The sequence below is a fragment of the Pleurodeles waltl genome, chromosome 8 (assembly GCF_031143425.1).
Source record: "Pleurodeles waltl isolate 20211129_DDA chromosome 8, aPleWal1.hap1.20221129, whole genome shotgun sequence".
Classification (NCBI taxonomy): Eukaryota; Metazoa; Chordata; class Amphibia; order Caudata; family Salamandridae; genus Pleurodeles; species Pleurodeles waltl.
In genome coordinates this window covers 279,864,759-279,888,948 of record NC_090447.1, presented here as the reverse complement: position 1 = coordinate 279,888,948, position 24,190 = coordinate 279,864,759, and the positions used below count along the sequence as shown (strand labels likewise).

At 41.4% G+C, this 24,190-nt stretch overlaps 1 protein-coding gene across 1 annotated transcript in view; it reads left to right on the top strand.

The window, feature by feature from the left end:
• Positions 1-23,005, top strand: part of GBE1 (1,4-alpha-glucan branching enzyme 1) — a 745,843-nt gene extending 722,838 nt beyond the window's left edge. Inside the window, exons 15-16 of the mRNA XM_069204143.1 lie at positions 3,976-4,093; positions 21,173-23,005. Of these exons, the coding sequence (XP_069060244.1) occupies positions 3,976-4,093; positions 21,173-21,229 (175 nt within the window). The 3' untranslated portion in view covers positions 21,230-23,005. The remainder of the gene's footprint in view (positions 1-3,975; positions 4,094-21,172) is intronic.
• The last annotated feature ends 1,185 nt before the right edge of the window (positions 23,006-24,190 follow it).

The window sequence follows — 24,190 nt, the reverse complement described above, 5'->3', positions numbered from 1 at the left end:
TGTGAATTTAATAAAATATACCAGCATTTGTGTATGTGTTTGATGGATGCTTGTTTCTGTACTCATTATGTCTTTTTTGGTGGTTCAAAGCATTGAAAAGCTTTGCCTTGGTATCTGGCTTCCAGTAATGACTCTGTGGGAGTCCCTGTATTCCAATCATGATTACTCCAAGTGCATCTCTGGGTTCCGATAATAATTACATCAAATGAAAGAGGTTAAAAAACACTGCATTAGAGAGCTTTATTTTCAACTAGTCATACCTTTTCCAGACACTAATTATCAACATAATCAGATTGAAGATAGAACCAGTGCTGCAAACTGAACTCTGTGCTCACTGCACCTTTGTGTACTGCATGTTCTGTTCACAATAATTTCCTTAGGATGCATTTGTACCACCTACCTGGGTAGACAGTGCTTTACTGTGCTGGGAGATAACTTTTTGAAGTACCCCTTCATCCGGGTAGAGTATACAGAAGAGGAAAAACGTTTTGCCTCACAGCCTTGGCAACTGATCACTCCGAATAAGTGCCAATGTAAATGAGTATTCAGGCATATGAGTCTCTGGGCCAACATGTCTATGGATTCTCCTGAGAATCGTATTCTTCTTATGCAAAGTCGATTATACACCATGGATGTGACAGAGGCATCCAGCTGCTGATTCCTTACCTTTGAATTCTCCCCTGGAGTCAGATTGTCGCCGGGCATTTTTCATGAGCATTACCCCTGTAAGCCATTAAGTGGTGTTGATCGGCTCCGTGTCGTCCGCATCATCCGCCTCAAGATATGATGATGTGGGTCCCACATAGGTGCCAACCAGGAACACTGACATTGGTTCTTTTTTTTTCTGCGCCAACTAAGTGCTGTTCTGAAGACAACTACCCCTCTGTCAATTTTGACTGCCTTTTTTCAACTTTTTGTCTAGTATTTTTTTTAGGTTTTCTCCTGGTCAAGGGAAGTCTTCTAGGAAGACAGGTTTGAAGCCTGTGGGTCCTTTCATCAGGCGATGTCTGTGGCGGATCTGCACCTTGTGTCTTTGATGCCTGGATCACAAGCATGATCCAAAGTCGTGCTCAGAATGCCAAGCCATACATCCGAAGGCTTTAAGGGAGGGGTCCCTAAATCTGATGGCAGCCCAGTGCTCGACTCCAAGCAAGTTGGAATTGGTCCCGGAGTCTTACATCATCATCATAGCATTAAAAATCCTCAGGACAATCGAGTAAGTCGCCGGAGCCAACTCTGCACCTCCCTGAGTTTTCAGGAGCCAGAACAACCCCTGTCTAACTCCAAGAGATCTATGAGGCAGTTTGCCTAATTTTTGGGCAGGCTGACCCCCTGGACCAACTTTGTGCTCTGTGGAGTTGGAGGGGGCCCCTGCAGGTTTCACACCGGCAGCTTTGGCCTCAGTGCTGAGGAGCCCCAAGGAGTACATTTCTGGATCTGGACCAGCACCAGTCGCGCCACCCCGACCTTTCCAGATGCTGACGCACTTGGCACTGTCCACACCCATGGGCAGAGCCATCACCATTGTAAGTGCCGACTCCGACAAGGAGCTGGATGAGCATTGTTTAATGCCGACTCTGACATTGACAGGAGCTTTGCATACTCGCTCTGATCCTCAGCCCTTTTAAAATGGGCTAGGCTTCAGTGATTAATGAGAGTGGTCGCTGGACCCTTTAGAATACCAGCCTTATGAACAAATCGACTTCTGTGAAGACTTTGGTGATGCAAGCAGACTGGATACTTCTCTAGATACTGGCATACTTTCTGCCCTTACCGTGGCTATGGAGGAGGGAGCTTCTTATGCTATGGTGGTGAGAAGAGTCGGAGAGGTCCTGGAGCTTCAACTGCCCTTGGTGGCCATCATGACTATTCTCCTGATAGAGGTTATGCAATTGGGAGCATCATATTAAAACACCTGCTCCCGTTCTTTGATGCCCTTGCTGAAGTCCTACTGGGTATCTGGTGTAAACTCAGCACAGAGGCTTCTGTAAACAGGGCAATTGGCCACTGCCATTGTCCCACACCTGGGAAATTAAGTTTCTTAATGCAACTCCCCACCCCTGAGAGCTTTGTGGTCCAAGCCTCTACCTCCCATGGCAAGTTCCCTTCTGCTCCCTCGGTCCAAAAGGTTGGACTCACTTGGGAAGAAGATGTTTTCTGCTGCCAGCATTGCATTGCAGTCTGTGAACACTGCATGCCTTTTGGGCTGTTATTCTCACATGCTGTGTGACACAGTTGTGCAAGTGCTGCCACAGGTCCCCAGAGGATGCCTGGGCTGTACTCTCTTAGCCTGTTGCAGACCAGAGCAGCATGTCAAATTTCACAGTTCATTGCGGATTGGACACAACTGACTCGCTAGGCAGAGTGGTTTCATTGACGGTGGTCCTGAGGCACCACACCTGGCTGAGGACGTCTGGCTCTTTGGGGGATGTCCAAGCTTCTTTGTCTGGGGTCCTCTTGGTTATCCTTTACCTTGCCCAGCAGGGCTCTGCTCTGGGTATGCTTAAGGGATATTTGTCTGCTATTTCTGCTTTTTTATGCCTGATCAACCTTCTTTGTTTAAGTCTCCTATTGTAGATCGTTCCATCCAAGGTGTTACACATCTTTTTCCTCCATCCCATTCATTATGCCTCAATGGGATCTGAATTTGGTTTTGACCGTTCTGATGTCTGCTCCTTTAGAACCTCTCCACAATTGTCCACTCAGCCTTCTAACATTGAAAAGTGCCTTCCTTGTGGTGATTACATGTGCCGGCAGGGTGAGTGAGCTGAAGGCATTGTCATCTAAGCCGCCCTACCTTTCTATCTATCCTGACAAAGTGGTGTTTTGCATTCTGGCCTCTTTACTGCCAAAAGTGGTCATGTCCTCTCACATAGGCCAGTCCATCACCATGCCTACTTTTTACACTGCCCCACATCCTTCAAAGGAAGAGGAGAGACTCCACTGTCTGGACCCAAGATAGCATTGGCATTCTGCCTTGATAGTAGCAAACAGTTCTAGTTGGATGACCAATTCTTTGTAGGTTATGTGGGTGCAAAGCAAGGTTGGTCAGTGCAGAAGCAGACTATCTCCAGATGGGTCGTGCTCTGCATGAAGGACTGCTACGCACTGACCAAAAAGCAACCCCCTGAGGTTTTGTGCGCTCATTCTACCCAAGCTAAAGCTGCAACCACTGCATTAGTGCGTGGAGTTCCAGTCATTTACATCCGTCATGTGGCAATATAGACATCACTGTACATGTTTACCGAACATTACTGCCTGGATAGTCAGGTCGTAGGGACGGGCACATTACATGTATGGTTCTTCAGGACTTCCTAGTCTGAACTTGGTTTGCAGAACCACTTCCGGGGATGGTATTGCTTTGTTATCTTACCCACCCACCCATCCTCCCTCGCCCTGCAAACTGATTTCTGGGGGGCAGAGACTCTGCTTTCATTCTGATGCACAAGAGTCAGTGTTCATTATGGCTCTGTGCTTCTGGCGTGGAAAGTCGTGAGAAGAAACTGACGTCAGCGCACCTGGTGGGGTGCCTATGTAGGACCCGCAATGCCATATTTGGTGAGGATGATGCAGATGACGGACACAGAACCAACGGACGCCGCCACCTAATAGCGCACACTGGTACTGTTCACAAAAATCTTCCAGATCCATTCTGACACCTGGGGAGAATTCAAAGGTAAGCAATCGGCAGCTAGGTATAGTCTCTACTAGCTAAGTGTTACTGAAGGTAAGTAACTTGTCCATTATTACCCCCACCAGTGTAGTACTTCTAATCCAAACATGCAAATATATTGTTGAATTGAAGTATTGCCTTATTTGTTTTTGGTTGTTGAAGTTAAGGGTATATATTTGTACTTGCTATGACATTTTGACTATTTAAAAGATTAACTGTTTTGAAGAATTTTAGTTCTGACATACTCTGCATTTACTGTACGTATGTGACAAGTGAGTAGCTCCTTAACAGATAATATCCAAGTATCTGATTGTGCTGGATACTGATGCAGAACAATATGGAGGACATAAAAGACTGGACCACAACACAGAATTCTTTACACAGCCGCTTCCGTACAATAATCGTTCCAATTCACTGTTGGTATGTAAGTTTTCTTTACAGCAATAAAAATAACATCTTGCTGAACTTGTCTTATTTCACGCATTCACCCCCCCCCCCCCCTTACGTTGTTTGTTTATCTCGTTCATAAATCTTCATAAACAAAACATCTCCTCGATAGCATGCACGCACGAATATACCATCTTAATAGTTGACCTTGAAGACATTGCCTTGCTCCTGCCTGTGCTTTTTTTTTTTTTTTAACTCATTGCTTGTCGCTAGTTATCAGTGCTCAGCTTCTTGCCTAGCTGGTGAATGTTATCTGGAGTCAGCCTTCGTTTACACAAATATTTATACTACTCTGCTAGTTCGAAAAGAAACTTGAAGACAAGGACACTTTTGGTCGAAATCTAGACACTGGTTACATTAATTCTGCATGACATTTCAGCGAGTGCGTGGTATCTTGTGAACTATAAAAACGGTGTACATAAATATCTATATTTTTATGGTTTACTTAAACACCAAAGGTTAAAGTGAAGTTATGATTAGATTTTGTTATAATACCTTAGTGTATGTTTAAGGATACCCTACAAATGCAGTTAAAGTGCAGTTATCATTGTGAATTAAAACTAAAAAAAACAACAAAAAACTGAGGTCCGCAATTTAGGATTAAAACCACAATCTATACCTTTGCACAACAGTTATGCACACCATGACCTCACCCTTGACTCTTGATGTGAGCGATGCAGTTAGAAATATTGTAAATAATCTTACAGATAAGATTACATATCACATTACCCTTACTTTGAAGGAAACTATTGCTGTAGCATTATTTAAGGATTGAATATGTATTGTTGCTTTTATGAATTGTAGTTTATTGGTATAAATTATGTGATGTCATAAGCATAGGACTTAGTGAGAGGTTTGGGCTACATGGCTGATGTTAGGGATTCCATTCGTAATCATAAAGTTTGCATTTCAGAGATTTATTGCAACAATAACTGCATTTTGACGGTCTTTAGTAAATTTCTAAATTTGTTTTACATGGATACAAAGGTGATATAAGCAACCCTAACCTTAACTTTACTTTAACCTTTTTTCATTTGTTTAATCTTTTCATCCTACATCACATACCATAGTTCCTTGCTCCCAATACATTGTAGTCAGCCAACTACTGTTGAACATGGCCTTTGGAAGTACACAGCAGGTATTGGCATTAGAGTCTGGACTTCTGTTGCACCCTACGCCTATCCATATGGACAACCACCACGGCATCAGGATTTGAATAAAGGGACTGACTGTCTTAATTTTATTTTTTAATTATTTTATATTTTGAATGTCTGCAGACACTGCACCAGGTTCACAAACCAAGTACCCTGCGTCCGAGTCCGGAATTGGTCCAGGAGCACTTGTAGAGGTGTTCCTGGACTTTTCACACGTACTTGCTGATCTTAGGGACTGGACTGGGGACCACAAACCTATCCTGCAGTTTGGTGTAATCCCATTCAGCCACTTTGTCTGTAGCTCGATTTCCATTAGGAGCTACAGAAACGTCATTATATTGACCTTCCCGCCCCACTTTATTGCTACCCTCCCATCACCAGTTGATGTATCTTCATGAAACCCACAATAAAGAACTAAAAATGGATGCCTTTTTTTAACAGCTTTTTTTGGAGGTTTAAGTCAGGTTCATCAAACAGTGCAAAAGTAATTTGCAGAAGTAGTGCTATTACACTTTATAGCGGTGTAAGTGAAAGCACCACATAAGGGAGGTCTCTTTTTCCACCAAGAAAGGCATTGTTTGTCTCACAGATCTATCAAGAGTAGGGCTAAAATTAGGGGAGATCCCAAAAAGTATATTTCCATTTTTAGCTCTCATACGATCCTATGGGAGATTCCAAAAATTATATTTCCAATTTGAGCTCAAATACAATCCTATGTTCGAGTAAATACACAAAACAACTCCTGAACGGCATTGCACCAAACATGGCTGAAGGAAGTGTATTTGCTTAATTTGGTCTAAATGTGAGTTTGACCTAGCTCTCTGCCAGGTTACCCCCAAAACGTTTTCCTTCACTGCTTTGCTGAATATGTTTTTGCTGGGATTAGGACTCTGCACTTTTTCCCTGCTAAACAGTGGTAAAGTTCTTGCTCCCCTCCCCCTTAAAAACATAGTACAGTTGGTCTACACCTGATAGGTACATTTAAGTTACAAATAAACCCCTTGTAAATTATACTACATGTACCCAGTGCCTGTATAACTGGTGAATTTTAGTTTTTTTTGTTTTTAGTTCAAAACATTAATGTTTTCATTGCCTAATTCACCTAACAATACAGTTATTTCAACCTTTAGTTTTTTCCGTGAATTTCTAAGTTTTTGGTCAAACGAAAATGGATCCTTTTATCACACGTAACTGTAATGTTACTTTAACCCTTGTTTTTTTCAGTGAATTTCTAGGTTTTTAAGTACATTTTTTAAAGTAATAACTAATTACTTATGCAAATCCATCCCCTCACTGTGGACAGCCTTCGTCTTTGGTTGGCGAGGGGATGGCTGCATGACCTGGCCTGTGGCCAGGCCATGCTACCAACCCTTCTTCTATACAGCCAACCTCATGCTGCTCACGTCTTTCCACTGTGAACAGGGCACACCATCTCCCAGGGCTGTTTGTTTTTTAATTAAAGGGGAAGGGGCTCTGCAATACTTTATGGGGAGGGGGCATGCAGCCCTCTTCCCTGGGCAGATTTTGGCCCCATGGACCAAATGCCCCTGGAGATGGTGACATTTTGGGGAGGAGGGGCATGCTGCCTCTTTCCCTGGGCCGATTTCCACCCTGTGGACTCCATCCCCCATGATCTCCAAAGGTAAAGGTTGGTGCACTCTGGGCCACCCATGGCACATGCCATAGTCTCGTTTGGGGCTATGGGGGAGCCCCAATGCCCCTGCAGTCCCAGCTAGCTCCCCATCTACAGCCCTGCAAATGGGATCAATATTTTGATCTGCTTCCCTGCCCGCATCCCTGTGGGCAGAGAAATTGATAGAGTATGCTGTAAGTGGACTGGAGCATTTCTGAAGCTCCTGCCTTCTTGGAGCGGACTTGATGTTTGCTCCCACTTACCTGAAGTTTTCAAAATGCTCTGCCAAGTGAGAGAAAATGTAGTTGTACCTGCCTGTGCAGGGAAAGAAACGGCTATCTCCCAGGGGTGACTCCCCCAGGGACATAGCATCTGAGTCAGTCCTGGTGGGAAAGTGTCCCCGGTCTATTAATGGCTCCAGCAGGGGGGCTGCATGGCCCCGTCCCTCAAACTAATTGTCCACAGATGTGTGCTCCCTGGGGCCTTTAGAGGTTTGTGGATGGGAACATGCAACCCTTTCTCCATATTGAACATTTTTGGCCCAGGGGGTGGGCTTCCTATGGACGTTAGAGGCTCAGGGAATGGGGACCGCATTTACAAAATGGGGCGAGGGGGGACATGTGACCCCAAGGGGGATATGGGCTCTCCCAGGCCTATTGAGACTCGAGGAGAGGGGCCTACTCCTCTTTTTTCTGATAGCTCAAGGGGGGCATGCGAACCTCTCCGCATAAACATTGTTTTTGGTCTCTGGAGGCTTGGGGAGGGGGTTACACTAACACAACCCCAGGGGTGGGCTCCCAGAAGCTTTTAGTAAATAAATGCGACCTGTGCACCTTTTTTTTTTGTTTGATCCCACAAGAGTCTTGCGGGGTCGCAGCATTTTGTTTTCTTTTGAGGTCCGTGGGGTAGGTACCTGTAGGTCCCCCCCCTCATGGGGCCTAGGGCATGAGCGTATCCCTATGCTGACCTATATAGCTTTACGTTTTTATAACTTCAGAACAGGGGACTAAGTCCACGAGTCCTTTCATGGCTGCCAGCGACATTTCTCTTATGTTGCTGGCAGCCAATCAGAGTGCTTAATCTTGTGGGAGTCAGGCACCCACAGGAGCAAGATGGCCCAAGGGAAATAAAGCTCCCAGGATCAGTCAGAAAGCTTTTTTTTAAATTTGGTGCTCCGGCAAGAGTATTGAGACTCTGAAGATCAAGATCTAGCTTCTTGACAGATTTGATGTAATTACGTTAAGCAGTTTTTGCTGTAGCCTGTATTAAAGAAGTCTATGGAAAATGCACATGGATTTTGCATTTTGAGAGCCCCCCCCTTTATCTTAGACCCAGCTTGATGGATTAACCTGAAACCTTCCAAGCAGTAGCTGAGGTGGGTCAGTTGGGGCCCACGTTATTAGAAGACCACAAACATTATTTCCATAGAAAAGCAGACATAACTATCACTACTTAGTAGCAACCACCACTAGGTTATACATATGTATGTCTGTATATGCTCACATTTAATTTTTTCCATTTCATTAAATTGTGCAAAATACTGCCAGCTAGATTTTGCAGTGCGAATTAGTGACTGATTAAAACATAAAATGCAAACAAATGTCATTTCATGTTAATCATAGCAACAGGTCATTTAGGTTTACTTTTTTTCATAAGTCTTATAATCATTTGGAAGAGGAAGAATAGACTAAGGTTGTTAGAGGTCCATATTTGTTTCCCAACCTTTGAACAGAATTATATTGTGGAAATGTAGAGGATTATTTGGGACCGGCCCCAGTCAATATTGACCAAAAGTCATTTTCTGTGAGTTTTTCTCCTTTACATGATTTTACTTACCTGGCAAAAAAATAATCTTTTCCTGTTAATGACATACAAATGTCACATTATTTGTAGCACATAATCATTCATTCCTCAAAATAAAGCTCTTTGTCTATGCGGTGCATCTGCCATCTGCTTGTTCTTGTCCCTTGCTGGCTGTGACTTACTTTATATACAAACTTTCTGCAGTAATTAGGATCAGGGGGATTCTCTGACCCCTTCACCATATGGTACATACAGAAAAAGAAACATTTTGTTAGTGTCTGATTTATAACATTGTGACATTATGTCCGTTCCTTCAATCAGCATAGGAATGTAACCCATCTCAATATCACATTTTGAAGGAAGGGAAAAGACTTGAACTACTAGTAAATAAAATAATTGCCAGATAGTGGTATTAATAATTGATAGGATACATAAATTGATATAAACATTGAAGAGTGGTTGTAAAATGGGCAAAAAAGGTAAAGTTGTTATTGGTTCCGTACACTAATGTGAATATCAGTGATTTGATACTATGCAAAAGTTAAGTAGACTAATGTATACAATTGGAATAAAAAAATATTGTAAATTAGTGTATCAACTAAAGAAGTTGGTCATATTAGTGAATGAGTGGTGACCGACCTTAAGCAATAATCACGGTCCTTGTCAGGGTGAAGCAGTAAAGTCACAAAATTAACTTGCACTCAACCTCTAGGTAGCTACGGCACATAGCAGACATGTTGAACTTAGAGGCAGTGTGTAAATTATCTATCTATTTAGTATTAAAACAATAATAAAGTTCAATTGCAAAACAATAACAATCCCAACCAAATTAGAAAAATAGAGTAATATTTGATAAAGAAGCTGACAATGAAATGACAGAAATCCAATAAGGGAAAGTGAGAGCTGAATTTGTAAAATTTTAAGTAGTAATAGTTCACAGAAAAAGAAAGTACCAATGGTAGTCAATGCTTGTAGTAGAATGGAATTTAGGCATAATGTGATGCTGAATATGATAGAGCATGGGTTGCCTACATCAGCCAGGTTTGTCATAATCAAAGATTTGACATAGTATACTACTAAAGTCCCCCCTCCCCAGGCAGCGGAGTCCAGTCCAGGTCCAATTGCCACTGATAGCTGGGTAGTTACAGGTAAAGGCCTCTTGTTACTTGTTGTTTCCTGTAGCTTTAACAGGAGGTCAGCCCTATATCCATTAAGTCCACTTATTTGTTTTGGATAAAGGGGAGCAGGTGCAGTCCGTCAAGACTCTTCTCAGATCACAGACTGCAGGTTCAGTCCTCTTCTGACAGTCCTTCAGTCCAAGAGTGAAAACATAGCATATCACATTCCGGAATAGGCTGATCTGAAAGGATCTGTGTGAGCTTCCTATTACAGATTACAGCCATTCTTAACCCATATTTGTTTGAACTGTCAACATGTACGATCACATTGCCAAAGGAGATGGCATTGGTAAGGACTGGATTGGAAGAGTCCTGAATCTAAGTTCAAGTGAGCATTAGAGTGTAATTTGGTCATTAGAAATTAATGCAATCCGTTTATTTAGGGGAGGTGGGAGCAATGAGTTGCTGATTGTTTTATGAGACTTGAAATTGTTGTGTTCCTTAGAATCAGTGATAATTAAACAACCTGTTGAGTATGAAGTATTCATAAATACTTCCAAGTATTATGTTTGCAATAAAAAAAGATAGCTTTAAAATAAATTATCATTCATCTGTGTCTTTCCTTGGTTACTAATAGGCCATGAAATGCTTTTAACAAAACAAACTAGAAAATAAGAAACCAAATGTCCCTGTCATGTATAAGCAAAAGATAGAGAAATGGTAAAGGAGGCGTAAAAGTTATTAGGCTTGTCAACATTTTTCTCGTGGGTACTTAACATGAAGAAATATCACTAATTCTAGCTCTAGTGTCATTGCACTTCAATGTATTTGATAAAAACTGCTTGTAAAGAATCAACCTATGCACAAACTATCTTATAAATAAATATGGGTCCATTCATTATGTCAAGTAAGTATCCAAAACTCTTCTCAGAGTAACTCAACAATTATAATGATACTGTAAGAAACTGGAGTATTAATAGAGGACATATCCTCCTCAAATAATAACTACAACCCTTTTCAGTGTGAATGCTTAAAGTCACTAAGTTAACTGGATCTCAACTCCCTGGGAGCAATGGCAAAGAGTAGACTGGTTTGCCTTGGAAGACTGTGTAAAGTATTTATACAGTACTAAAAAAGTAATAGTCAAAATGGAAAATAATAAAAATCCCAAAACAAATCTGTGAAATAGAGTAAAATAAACAGTATTACAAAGAAACAATAAGTGGAACCAAAGATTATTTTTCAAACTTTTAAGGAGAAATAGCGCTAAGCAGCACAAAGTGCCAATGATAGTTGATGGTTGCAGTAGAACAGGACCTAGGTGCGATTTGATGCTGGCAGCAATGGAGTGTGGGTTGAATACTCTGACCAAGTTCGTCCTTGTCAAAGATTTTACCTCCTGACTTTAGTCCTTTAATTCCCACCAGGGGAAAGACCCCTAAAGACCCCAGGGCTTCAGCAGAGGCACTTTCAGGCTCAAAGGGTGTGAGGCAGAGGTCAACAGAAGGTCCCAGTCCAGGTCAAGTGGCCACTGGTCAGATGGGCAATTGTAGGAAAAGTGCTCTTGTTGCTAGTTGTGTCCCTAAAGCTTTCACACAACATCAGCTTTAGGAGTCCCAGAGTTAACCTTTTTGTCCAGCGTACTACAAGAGAGAGAACAGGTCCAGTTTTCTAGACTCTTCTCAGGTCAGTGACAGCAGTTTCAGTTCTCCTCTGATCTCTACGTGTCCAGGAGTATTCTGAAGTGGGTACCTGGAGATGACAAATTTATACCTGGCACAAGGTTGTGGGAGTGAATGACCCCTGGGCACACCCTAACCAAAGAAGTAAAGCTTCTTTGGGCTAATCTGCTCAATATGGGGATGGTCAACATCTTTGACCACACTAAACCTGGGCTCTAATGCCTAAGGGTATTTGAGGATTGTACTATGGTAATCCTAGTGTCCTTCCACATCTAAGACAAAACTCTAGTTTTATACATCCTCTCTATCCAACAAACTGAGAGACAGACGTCTGGTAGGACAGTGCTGAGCCTTCAGCAACCAAACAGTAGATGCACAGGAATGGATTTGGCCTTCTGTTTCTCTCCTATGAAGTGTGTCCCAAATACCATATGAAAAATACCAGCAGAACTCTCTAGTAGGTTTTCACACTCCTGCAGAATCTGACATCATGATTATCATAGGTGGGTGACTATGATGGAGGCGTATCTGGCTATAGGAACAAGCGATGGGTGCAAGCCTGGGTATTAGCTACATCTGCTTGTGACAGAGTAGGCCTCTTCAAAGTTTATCAAGTCTTTGGGACCAGCCCACAGGCCATTCTCTCGAAGGCACAATAACACCTCCCTGCAACCTTTTGTCCCTGTCACTGGCTAGCAGGAGGAGGAAAGCAGAATGCAAATTCCAGGAACTCCAGGCAGGGCAAAGGTGACTTTTTTAAAAGTCATCTCTCCAAAATATTTATCACAAATCCAACTTCACCAGTGAATTGGGCTTGTAATAAATATTTCAGAAAGTCCAAAAAATGTGTATATTTCCTAAGCAGAGGTGGCATTAATTAAACGTAATATTTAATCCCAGTGCTGTCCTGTGGAACAACCGGCCTTGCTACAGTGAAAATAGCTTTGAGGCGCTGGTCACTGTAAGCACATGTTTAACATTAAACCATTGCATGTCCTACGTTTAAATACCATACTCCCTGAGTTAATGAACAGTAAGGCTTACTTGGGGATGCCTATATTAAGAAGGGGTTTTAGGCCTGTTAAAAGGATTATTTGACAGATTGAATTTGCAGTTTAGACTTGTACAGTCAGGCTATTTATGGCAGGCCTGCATTCATGGGTATATTGCCACTGTAGTGACTGGCACAATTGGTACTACAGTCCACATGTGACATTTATATTACAGTCCCTGGGTACGTCTTGTTTCTAGAAACTAGAAACTCATAGGCAATGTAAATATGCCAATTTGATGTATACAATTTCTTCATGTTGAAAAGAGTAGCACAAACACTTTACCACTAGTTAGCAGAGGTAAAGTATGCAGATTTCTTTAGCCAGCAAAAAGGCAAAACATCAGGGGTGACCCTGCAGGGAGGACAAATTTCTAACAGACACTTGTTTTGAAAACATATATACTTAAAATAGTCATATCTGAATGGTTACTCCAGTCCTGAGAGGTTATATCACTAGCCTTTAATAGTTTATATCCCTCATTTCAGTGTCTGGTCTTCCATCAGTTTAGTTAAACACGTCTTGGCCTTTTTTTTATTTATTTTTGTATTCTCTTCTGGGCCAGGAATTCCTTCACTTACAATATTGACGTTTCCCAGATTAGGATTGGTACTGTTTCCTTTCTGCATCCTCATCTAACTAGCTGCTCCCTAGTTTTTATAGGATAGGAATCAGCCCCTCATTTTTTTTTTCTCTTCCTGTTTCCAGTTAACCATCAGGTACCACCTTCCCTGCTCTCCACCTTGTCTTCTCCTCCCTGGTCCTATTGGTTCCTGCAACCTTAAGCAGTACCCTCAACACAATACACAAGCCCTCCCCTTATGTTCACAGAGGGGTTCTGGAGGTTCTGGTGTTTTTGCTGTGATGTTTGTTGTTCTAGCATCTTGGTCAGATAGCTGCCTTTTTAGTATGTAACAAAATACTGCAATTCACGTTCCTCCTTTTCTCTGCTCTGCCTCCTGTCCTTAGATTGTGCCTCTGATTCCTTCATCCTTTTTACTTCACCACAATGTATCAGCCTGACAGTTACTCCCTTACCTTGTTCAAACCACCCTGGACCACAGGAGCCTCTGCCTTTCCTCCAGGAACCTGCCCTTAGAGTGGCAAAATTCTCTGGGTATGTACCTTTGTGCACCTTGTTACACTACCTAACAATGAACTTCAAGCTAAAAAGATGAGACAAAACAGTGCCTATTACAAATTAATTTGAAAATAAATATCCATAAGTTATAGGAACATCTAAAGATGCTCCTTCTTACCTAAATACACTTCAACTGATATTGCTGGACACTTTCATAGCATTTTTTAAAGTCATGTGATTCTTTAGAGGCTAAAATATTAAAAAGAGATACGCTCTATTATAAAGGATTAAAGATTCGTTGAGTGTTAATGAGACTTATGGGTTCTCTGCCATATATAAATTTCAAAAGAAAGAGTGAAAATAATTTGATTGTGGTGTGGAAATATTAGTTGGTAAGAACTTTTGCTATTCTCCACCAGTGCCAGATTTCTGTATCACATTAACATGAGGAACTTGCCTTTTTAACCCAAATCAAGACATTTGCTAAGCATTCTGTGTAAGAATACGTGGGATTCACAAAAGTCAGACCATGCTGAATTTTCCTTGGTCTCCAGTTTTCAGAAATGTTAGGGTTGGTTGGGTTACCTGGATGCTGGCTGACTTTTGGTTCAAATATTGCAGTCATTCCCTTTGTGTGGTGACAGACACGAGGATTCCACAGAGTAGCACAGAACCCAAGGCTCCTTTGGGGACAATGACACGGAGGTCATTGCAACTAGCACAATGGCAAAAGTTGTCCTCTTTTACTGATAGGAGTGAAATAGCAAGTTAGGGGAGTAGGTATGTAAAGGTAGAATGATACAACACATTGTGGATTAGTACATTTGTTGTGAGTTGCTATATCATCTTTTCTTTTGACCAACTCTGACACACTAACACTGATACTAAAAGTGAGCATAACTTTGTAGAGAAAATGAGTGGACATAACTTGTGTGTCTTCTCTTCTATTGTTTGTGCTACTTCCCTGTCTCCTTCTCATTTCAAAACAGTGAAATCTCCATGCTTGAGTTTTGTTGAAATATAGCAGTTTAGAAGACCTTAAAGCATTGAGCTACAAAACAAAAGACACATCTCATTGGGTTGAGTACGTTGCTCCTAGTCGACCTCTTCTGTGAAGTCCATATGTGAGTTTTGAGCCATGCCTATATACAAATCCCCAGGCTGAAGACATCACAGCCTGAGGGTGTGACCTCAGCATGACAATCTTTTGAGAGCCTCCCCCTCATGCAGAGGGGGATATGTGGATGGTTCCAGATAGTCAAACCTGGGTGCTTCTGTTTTAAGCCCTGAAGTGTCTGGAGCTGACTTTCTATCAGTAGCGTATTGTCACAAAGTGAGGTGGGGGTCTGCAACTCTCACTAATCCCCATCCCACTCTGTGAGGAGGTAGGACATGTCGTCCTCTCATTGGTTGCCCCATGACGAGGTCAGACAATAAGAGGAGGTGGATAGATCTTCCACTTTTCCCTTCCCTCCCCAAAGCTCCTTCTGGTGTGTTCTGATTCCTCTCTTGGAACCTGCTGGACCTGACATCAATGCTGAGTCCTGGTAAGTACTTGTGTTTTTAATGTTTGGGTGCGTGTGTCCAGAATTGATGCGCCTTCTAGGATGGCGTTAAAACATTGATTAAGAACAACACTCCATACTCCCTTTTTGGCGAGATACAGATCACATGGAAATTTGTCCAGACCCAGTGCCTTTGCACTCCACAGAGTAAAGAGGGCTCAGTTTGTTTCCTCTAGGCTAAAAGCAATAGATTCTGGTTCTTCCAGAGTCTTCTGGTCACCCTGTCCTCATATCCTAGCTGTCCCTTTAGTCTTGGGACGTTGATCAGCTTATAAAGTACTAAAGTGGCTTTCCAACAACTGACGTTGTATATGGTAATCTTCTTTGATGACGTGACTCTTAGTACCTTTTGTCACAAGATGTCAGAACAATTTGCCCTCCATATGTTTAGCCACTTGACATAATTATCTCTATTTGATTTCCTCACAGTCCCTCCTGGCCACTCTTTGTGCTTTTGCATAAAGCATCCTTTTATAAGCCACCGCTGTTCTGCACCCAGGTTTCATTGCTTCCTTCATTTCACCTCTAGCACCCTTGTAGGATTCATTGTACCATTCATTTTTTATTTGAGAATTTAACATTTCCCTCTGTTGTTTTATAAAAGAAGGACCTCATGCTTCCCAATAAGTTAAAATAAAGGGTTACAATGTGTTGTCTGACACCCTTGCAATTCCTTAACTCAATAAGAGCATTTGCCACATTTGCATAAATATTAGCCCTGACATCGTTAATGCCCTCATTCATAGGCCATTTAATCCTCCTTCTGTTGTTAGTTGTAGTTGGAGAGTATGTTGCTACTATCTTCGGGGTAACTCTAGAATCAAACTGCCTATAGTCTAAATCTACAACCAAAGCATTATGATCGCTGTCTAGTTTTTGAATTATCACCATGCCACTCAAATACCTCCCAGGTGGTAAATCTAATAAAATGTAATCAATTTGTGAATGACAGTTGACCCTCTTAAATGTATGCTTAAGCTGCTTGTCAGATATGTAGCAACGGTTGCATGCTCACAGGCCATGTTTAAGTGTTATCAGGGCAATCTGAAAAGCAACTTGTGTTTGCCTGGCTGGGCTAGCATCACCCAAATTAGGGATCCTGTATTCTTTAGCTTCATCCTCTGAGGTGGTTGCCAGCAGCTCCGAGGGTTCATAAGTAATATTAAAATCTCCTGCCACCAAAAGGAGGTAATTGCCCTTGGTCCTGTCCAGCAAATAATCTAAAGCTGTTTATGTAGGTGATTCCTGGTGCTGTGAATCTATTGTGGACATTAACCACAAGTGCTGACTTTAATCCCTGTGAATCAATTAATCCAACCACCAATATGTCTCTAGAACTAACATCTAGTCTATTTATGGTGTATCGGAGGTTAACACTGACCCATGTAATAAAGCTCCCTGCTGTCCATCCCTTTGGAGAGGGGATTGCTTCAGTACTAATATTTGTGAACCCCACCCTATGAACTAAGTCAGTCGTCCAGGTCTTTTGGAAAATACACACATCAAAACCATCTACAAAAATCTCCCAACACTCACAATTTAACTTGGACTTCATTCCTAACAAATTCCAGGAAATAACTCTTAATTTCCTGGGGGCAAGAGGCAAAAGAGGCTTAATGTAAGATCTCTGAAAAACCCTTAATTCACTCCCTAATCTTTTCTTGTCCTTCTCCTTTTTCGAATTGATATTAGGGGCATCAGCTTTACTAAACTGAACCCTCCCCCATACCATTCTCTTGCCATGATGGTGTATTACCTCCATACTCTTTACATCTACCATAGATGTAATGTTGTGATGGTATCAGTCCAAATCAACCAGTGTGGCTAAGGACTGACGTGAGTTGTGTGGGAACTATAAAATGTGAAGTACTCCCAAGTTGCTGCTATTTATATAAAAAAGAGCAATCTACCTGGGTACGAAACCTGGGCCTATAAAAGTATCCCAACGGAACTACCTAGATGCTATTTGTAGAATGGTGGGGCAAATGCCAACTAAAGTCATTGAGGAAGAATTCCAGGGAAGCTGGAAACTTAAAGCGTATGGTCACAAAATCCCCTGGGGCAATCCAGGGTAGCTTCCCAATCGTTTTTGTCTGTCTGAAGGTTCCTACTGCTCTCCACATGGGAAGTAAACCAATTTATAGTTCTGTTTTTCAGGCTATGTAAATCCTCAGCTACACCTGGGGCCAACTCTGGTACATGTTTTAATATCAAAACATACAGTGTACACTCAGGTGGAAGTAGGAGAAAGGGCGACAATCTAACCCCCTTATTGGGTAGTATGTCTTATTTTACCTCAGACTTCCTAGGATCATTAGGAGCACATTCTAGCATTATGGCTGTAGCACCCTTAACAAGATTAGTAATTGCCCTAGCAATATTACCTGGCGACCTAGAAGCATTTCTTAATGGAAGTGGCTCCACTACTTGCAGGCGTACTTCCCTTGTACTAGCACAACCACTGCTCAACGCACTACTTTCTTGCTTAGCCCTAGGCAATTTACTCAGAGAAACCAGTTTATTTATAGAAATTACAGCAGAAACATTCACTATACTTGTTGATTTATCTGCTGAGCCCATCAAACCCAATCAGTCAAGTTTAGCCTCCATCTTCCCTAACCGTGAAGAAATAAGCTCAAGCTGTGGCACCAAAAAGGTCATCAAAAACTCACCAAATATCTTTTGTATAATATTTATGGAACCCCCCACTTGTATGTCTGTGCCTATCTACTAAACAAGTTGTAAACCGAGATTGGACATACATAGTCTCCTAAGCTTCACGCCCAAGTCTGCCTTTTTGTTTTTCCTGGTTTGCCCATTCTTTTTTTTAACACTGTTGCGGCACACTGCAGTTAGTGCAGTGATGGTACTGGCTGGGCTAAAACAACTAGTATGACTAAGAACTTTCCCCACTAGTGTCTGAATGTACTATATTTCCATTCCTTGCTTCATGTTCTTCAATGACCAAGGTAAAACTAGCAGGAGATGATAAAGATGAGGGTGTTGACAATCTACCCTCTGCCTGCTGAATTTCTTTCTCCATAAACCCAACTGCCTTCTTTAAGAATCCGTTGTGTGTAGCCCCCTGCCCCTCATTGCTGTTGCTGGAGCTTTACACTAACCCATAGCTGGAAGGTTGCCAGAGTCTCTGCTGAAAGCCCAGCCTCTTACAGTCACGGATGAGTGGAGAGGGGCCTGCCCTTGGCCTGGGAGCGGCACGCACAAGCCCTTCTCGCAGGGGTTGATGGATCTGATTTGTGCCCCAGATGGTGTGACAGCAGAGTTACATGCAGCTCCTGCCGCAGTGCTGCCTGGGCCCCATAGTCCTTCTGGCCCCTACTGTGAGTTCAAAAGCACACTGTGCAGTGAGGTGGATGGATCCGGTTTATGCGATGAATGGCACAACAGCAGAGTGACAAGCAACTCCTGCCTCAATGCTGCCTGGTCCCAGTAGTTCTCCTGGCCATTGCTGTGAGTTCAAAAGCATCCAGCACAGTGGGGTTGATGGATCTGATTTATGTGTCAGATGGCCCGAGAGCAGAGTGACAAGCAGCTCCTGCCACAGTGCCACATGGGCCCCTTAGTCCTCCTGGCCCACGCTGTGAGTTCAAAAGCTCCCCATGCAGCGAGGATTGATGGATCTGATTTATGCGCCAGATGGCGCAATAGCAGAGATACAAGCGGCTCCTGCCACAATGTTGCCTGGACCTTGAGTCCTCCTGGCCCCTGCTGCGAGTTAAAAAACATCCAGCACAGAGGGTTTGATGGATCCGATTTATGTGCTACATGGAGCAAGAGCTGAGTTACAAGCAGCTCCTTCCGCGGTGGTACCTGGGCCTGTAGTCCTCCTGGCCTCTGCTGTGAGTTCAAAAGCTTTAGTGAAAGATTTTCACTTATTGGCTTCAGCAACCTCAGTGTGAAGCTTATCGGTTGTTGACATTATCGAAAGTTCAAACAAAATTTCTCTCTGATATGATTTTGATAATCTAGAGACTGCAACAGTGGCATCAAATGATAGTAGTGGCAGCAAGGCAGCACTTAAATTTAAAGGGTTGGAATGTGGACTTATCACAGAAAGGGTGTTTTTAAAGGATGCATTTTTTTTGTTAGCTGACAGGAGATAGATTGTAGTTAGCCATTCATACATTTTTGAAAAACCGAAACGTGGCCAATCCATTAAGTATTGTACTTATTATTCTGAAAAAATGATCTAGCAGTAAGCAGGACTAAATTCCATTCCCAGGGGCTCAGGGCTTAGATCATTCTGCTTCAAAGTCTGAAGGGAATGAGCATAGCATTCTATGATTGGATTACACGGAAATCTGGCCCAGTAGGGATGCAGATTATCATTCTTTCAGAGCATTCAGAGGAAGTCAGTGCTGATTCTCAGACTGATTCATCTGATTTTTAAATTCTACTGTGGGCAGAAAGTTATCTGAAATCCAAAACACATCATGAGTGTATGCAACATAGAGGCAGACACTCTGAGCTGACTTTTTCTGTCATTTGAGAACTTTTCATTAGAAATTTAAATTCCAATTTCAAGGGGAATTTTTCGGAGGTTCCTGGATCCTGCATTGGCTCTATGTACCAATTATCACAACAGTCTTTTTCAACACTACTTTTGGAGGTCTCTGAATCCGGAAGCAACAGAAGATGACCTGTCCAGAGGAGATTCAGTTTGTTTTCCCTCAAATTCTCTGATTCTGAGATTGTTAGCAAAGAACAGAGCTTGGATAATAGTGCCCCCTCTTATGGGCTGAGGAGAAGTGGCTCCTTTAGGGATTACAGAAGTAAAGGTGGATTCTAGTATCTCCTTGCCCCAGACATCTTCCTGTAATGGAGGGTTCAATTCTACAAATGGTACTATCCACATGGAGGTTGAGAGGGCAGATACTATGAGGTTTGGTCTTTCTTTACCAATTGCCATGACAATCCAAGCTTTCACATGAGATTCTACAAGAGAAGCCTAAAAGAGTCACATGACTTCTTTTGAAGATGGCGTTTTACAAAAGCTCAGATCATGTGGTACAGAGTTATTTGTGCAACATATATTTATGGTAGACTTGCACTTTCTATTTCAAAATTTCAGTGGGCAGCAATCCATACATTTTGATTTTCTTGCGGGTGGCTGTACTTTTTGGTCACAGAGAGATTAGTATCTCATCTTTATAAATGGTTGTTAGGGCGTCTCTTCAGGGTCAGCCCAAGTTATCTCCTTCTTTTGCTGAACAAGGTTTTATTGCCCTTTAGGACTAGGTGCACTTTATGCCTGCTAACCAGTGGCAAAGTGCTTGGGATCTCCCTTGAAAAAATTGTATATTTGGCCTACACCTTTACTTATACATCCCTAGAAAATGGCATTACATGTACACAGGATTTGTAAATTTAAGTCTACTAGTGGGCAGCAGCACTGTTTGTGACACCCAATAGAGTAGCATTATAAAAACATGCCCTATTAACCCGTGTTGCAGATGTAAACTACCATTTCAACCTAGCAAAATAAACCTTTTGCCAGGCAAAAACTTTCCTTTTTAATGCATATATGTCACCCCTAAGGTAGACCGTAAACACTCCTAGGGCAGTATGCGTGGTATTTGAAAAGTAGGGAATGTGTATTTAAGTTTTATATGTTCTGACTGTGAAAAACTTCCAAAGTCATTTTTCACTGTTGTAAGGCTATCTTTCCTATAGACAAAAACTTGGTTACCTTATTACACTTAATAAGTGATAACTTCTGTTTTGGAACATATAGAGGAATAAATACTCCTTTCACTCAATTTAAATGAAATTTAAAATCCTATTTAATAGTAAAGTTGACTTTTAAGTTGCTTTTCCAAAAATGCCACTTTTAGAAAGTTGGGCCTTTTTTCCTGAACCAAATGGACCTTTCTGCATTAGCATATAGCGTATATGATAACACTGTGCTCTGTACTAACTCATGCTATGTTTTTCCCTCACCAGATTTACATTCCAAGCAGAGTGGCACTAGTTCTACAGAATATGGATATCCACAATTGAAGGCTTGAACAGGATGATGCCACATCATTGAAACGAAACGAGATTTGTAGAATAAATAGCTGTTGTGAAATAGTGCATCGCTCTTTAGCATTGTATAGTTTACCTCACTGCAACAGCATACATGATAGGCCATACAAATGTGATACAATTTATTAGCATTAGCTGCCAACTAGCAGCCATTTTATTTATATATGAAGAGCAGAAAATATGACAATTGAAGTCTCTCTAGTAGTTCTATTGTGGCAGAGTTATGATTTGCAGTGATTTCAATGCAACAAGGCTCCCTTGATGTATGTTTTCTTTATTTTAACTTTTGATTTGTTAGAGTATGTTTGACATCAGCGTAAGGGAGACATTGAATAAATGGTAAATAATAATTACTAAACCCATAGCCATGTTGTTCCCTATAAAAAAATCTGGCATAGTCTTAAATACCTACATTAAACTAAGACAAGCTGTAGTGACCTCATAGCTATTTAAATTGGAGCACATTCCTCTAGTAATATTGTGAAAATGTTCCATATCAGCTGCCACCCTTTGGGTATCACAGGTCTACCTTTAAATACACTCTAAAGTATATTCTGTGAGTAGTTCCTGATCTACATGACTTACGGTCAGCTTTATCCTGTCCACCATATTATGCTCTCCATAGAATATAATGGGATCAAACAAAATATGGCGCTTGGGATATCCATCATGTTTGTGAGGGAGTTTTCCACCCACTGAATTCTAAATCCGCTCTTTACTCATTTCAGTCCAAGAGTAAGGCATGCTTACACACAATGTACCTTGGATTTAAACTGAGAGTCTCACTTAAAGTACAGAATAAGTCACAACAGATGACAGGCACTGATTTGGCATTCGGCCCTAGACTTAGTGTATAAATAGGCCCCAATTAGGAGTAATCAGGTCACAAATGTGTAATAAATCCTCCATCACATAGTTCTTGATTTCCAGACACAAAGCACACATGGCAGCGTTCATTGAACAACAAGAAGTATATAGAGGTATAAAATATGGTATGTGTCCTGATCAAAATCCAGCCCTTGCGAAGAAACTGATTATTTTAATTTCAGAAAAGTCTCTGAGATGTCTTCCCCTTTTATTCCTCTTATGTGGGCTCTACCTTTATGAAAGCTATCTCTCTCTCTCTCTCTCTATATATATATATATATATATATATGTGTGTATATGTATGTATGTATGTGTATATATATATATATATATATATATATATATATATATATATATATATCTTTTCTCCACCAAATGACACAAGGTCAAACACGGCACACACAGGAAACCTTGTAAAGAATTTATTCTTCCAAAAGAGAAAAGAAACCCAAACTTCACCAACGAGTTTCAACCACCAAAATTCTTGATCATTATATATATATTCAGATTTTTCACTTTGAATGCGAAGGCCCCTTGCGTAACAGTTAAGATAACAGTTCAGTGTTTGATTTACTTTTTTATTGTCCTGTGAAATGAACTGCTAAACAATATGTATAATTCATGGCACTTTGTAGAATAATTTGTGTTAGATTCCTAAATATTTGTCAAGCAATAATGTTTTCCATGTCAGCAAAGTTATTCTGTGGATGCGTTTAATTAAACTTTTGTCGTTTTCTCATATACCTAGTGTGGCGTATAAACCTAACCTCCACAGTTAATGTCCAACATGTTAATTTAGAATACCCAAGTAAACCTTTTTCATACATGTGTGACTGTTATGTGCTTTCCAGCCTGAAATAATAAAACCAATTGTCACCAGCAGTTGTAGTCTGGCTTGTTCTGTGGCCTGGTGTATGATTGCATTCTTCTAACATCTGGTTAGAGAATGACTCTGGCCTCCTGTTACCTTTATAGTATAGGAATTATAACTTGTGGTAAGAAGTGTCATCGAGTGAATTCTTTAAGTTTTCTAGTGCAAAACGGATCTCGATTTTAAGATCGCATTCTAAAGCGGTTTTTCTCAAGTTAATTCGCCTGGTACATTTACTTCGCAATGGGTGAAAGCTTTTGGTGTTCTTTCCACTTGTAGTGCTCAGCGTAAATTAGGAGTTGTCCTGCCTTACTTCCGAAATGTGAATTACCTACAAGATCTCCAAGAGTAAGTCACACTTACACACCGACCTTTAGGAATCATGTCCTCGGTTCATGACATTTGAAATGCTGCACTTTTGAAATAGTACCTTGTTTTTCATCTGATCTCGGAGATAGCTTTTCCAATAATAATTCTAATACAGTTATGTCCCCTAGGCCTGGCTGGCTGTGCAGCTAATACAAAGGGATTTTTCTCATCCCAGCTCAAGTGCATTCCATGGGTCTTATTTAAATTTGTTACTGGTCAATAATTGTTTAAGCTCCTCCTACGCCTATCTTAATTCACGTTTAAACATCTAAATAAAATTGGAACCCCACTATGTAGCAAGTTTATCTGACTATTCTGGACCGATTGACATTTTGTTTTTGTTTTTTTAATTCAGTGTTTACGTTGTTTTTTTGTTTTTTTTTATAATTTGCAGAACGACCGAGTATAATTCAAAAAAATAAACAAACTTTTAACAGTAAAATTGTATGTTTAATGCAATGGTTTTAAAACATCTGAATCATATAATTTTGGATTATATGTTGTCATAGTGGCTCGGCGTTTCCTGGTTTCTTTAGGAACGTTTTATTTTGGTCAGTAATCGCTGATAAGGACTAGAGATTGTGCCATGCCTTCAAGCTATTGGAGTTACCTGGTTGCATAGGCTCTCATTATTCTAATGTGTCTACTGGATTTTGAGCGGCAGAATCGCCTACAGTGTGGGAGACTGAGTCTAAACCCACTGCGGGTGACACCTGCCATTCCAACCAGGGGTTTGCTCCTGCCAACTAGCAGTGTCTCATCTCCACCCAAGGGCAGGGATGACTGGGCAGCCAAGCGCATGATATAATTGGTTTCTCAGGGAAGCC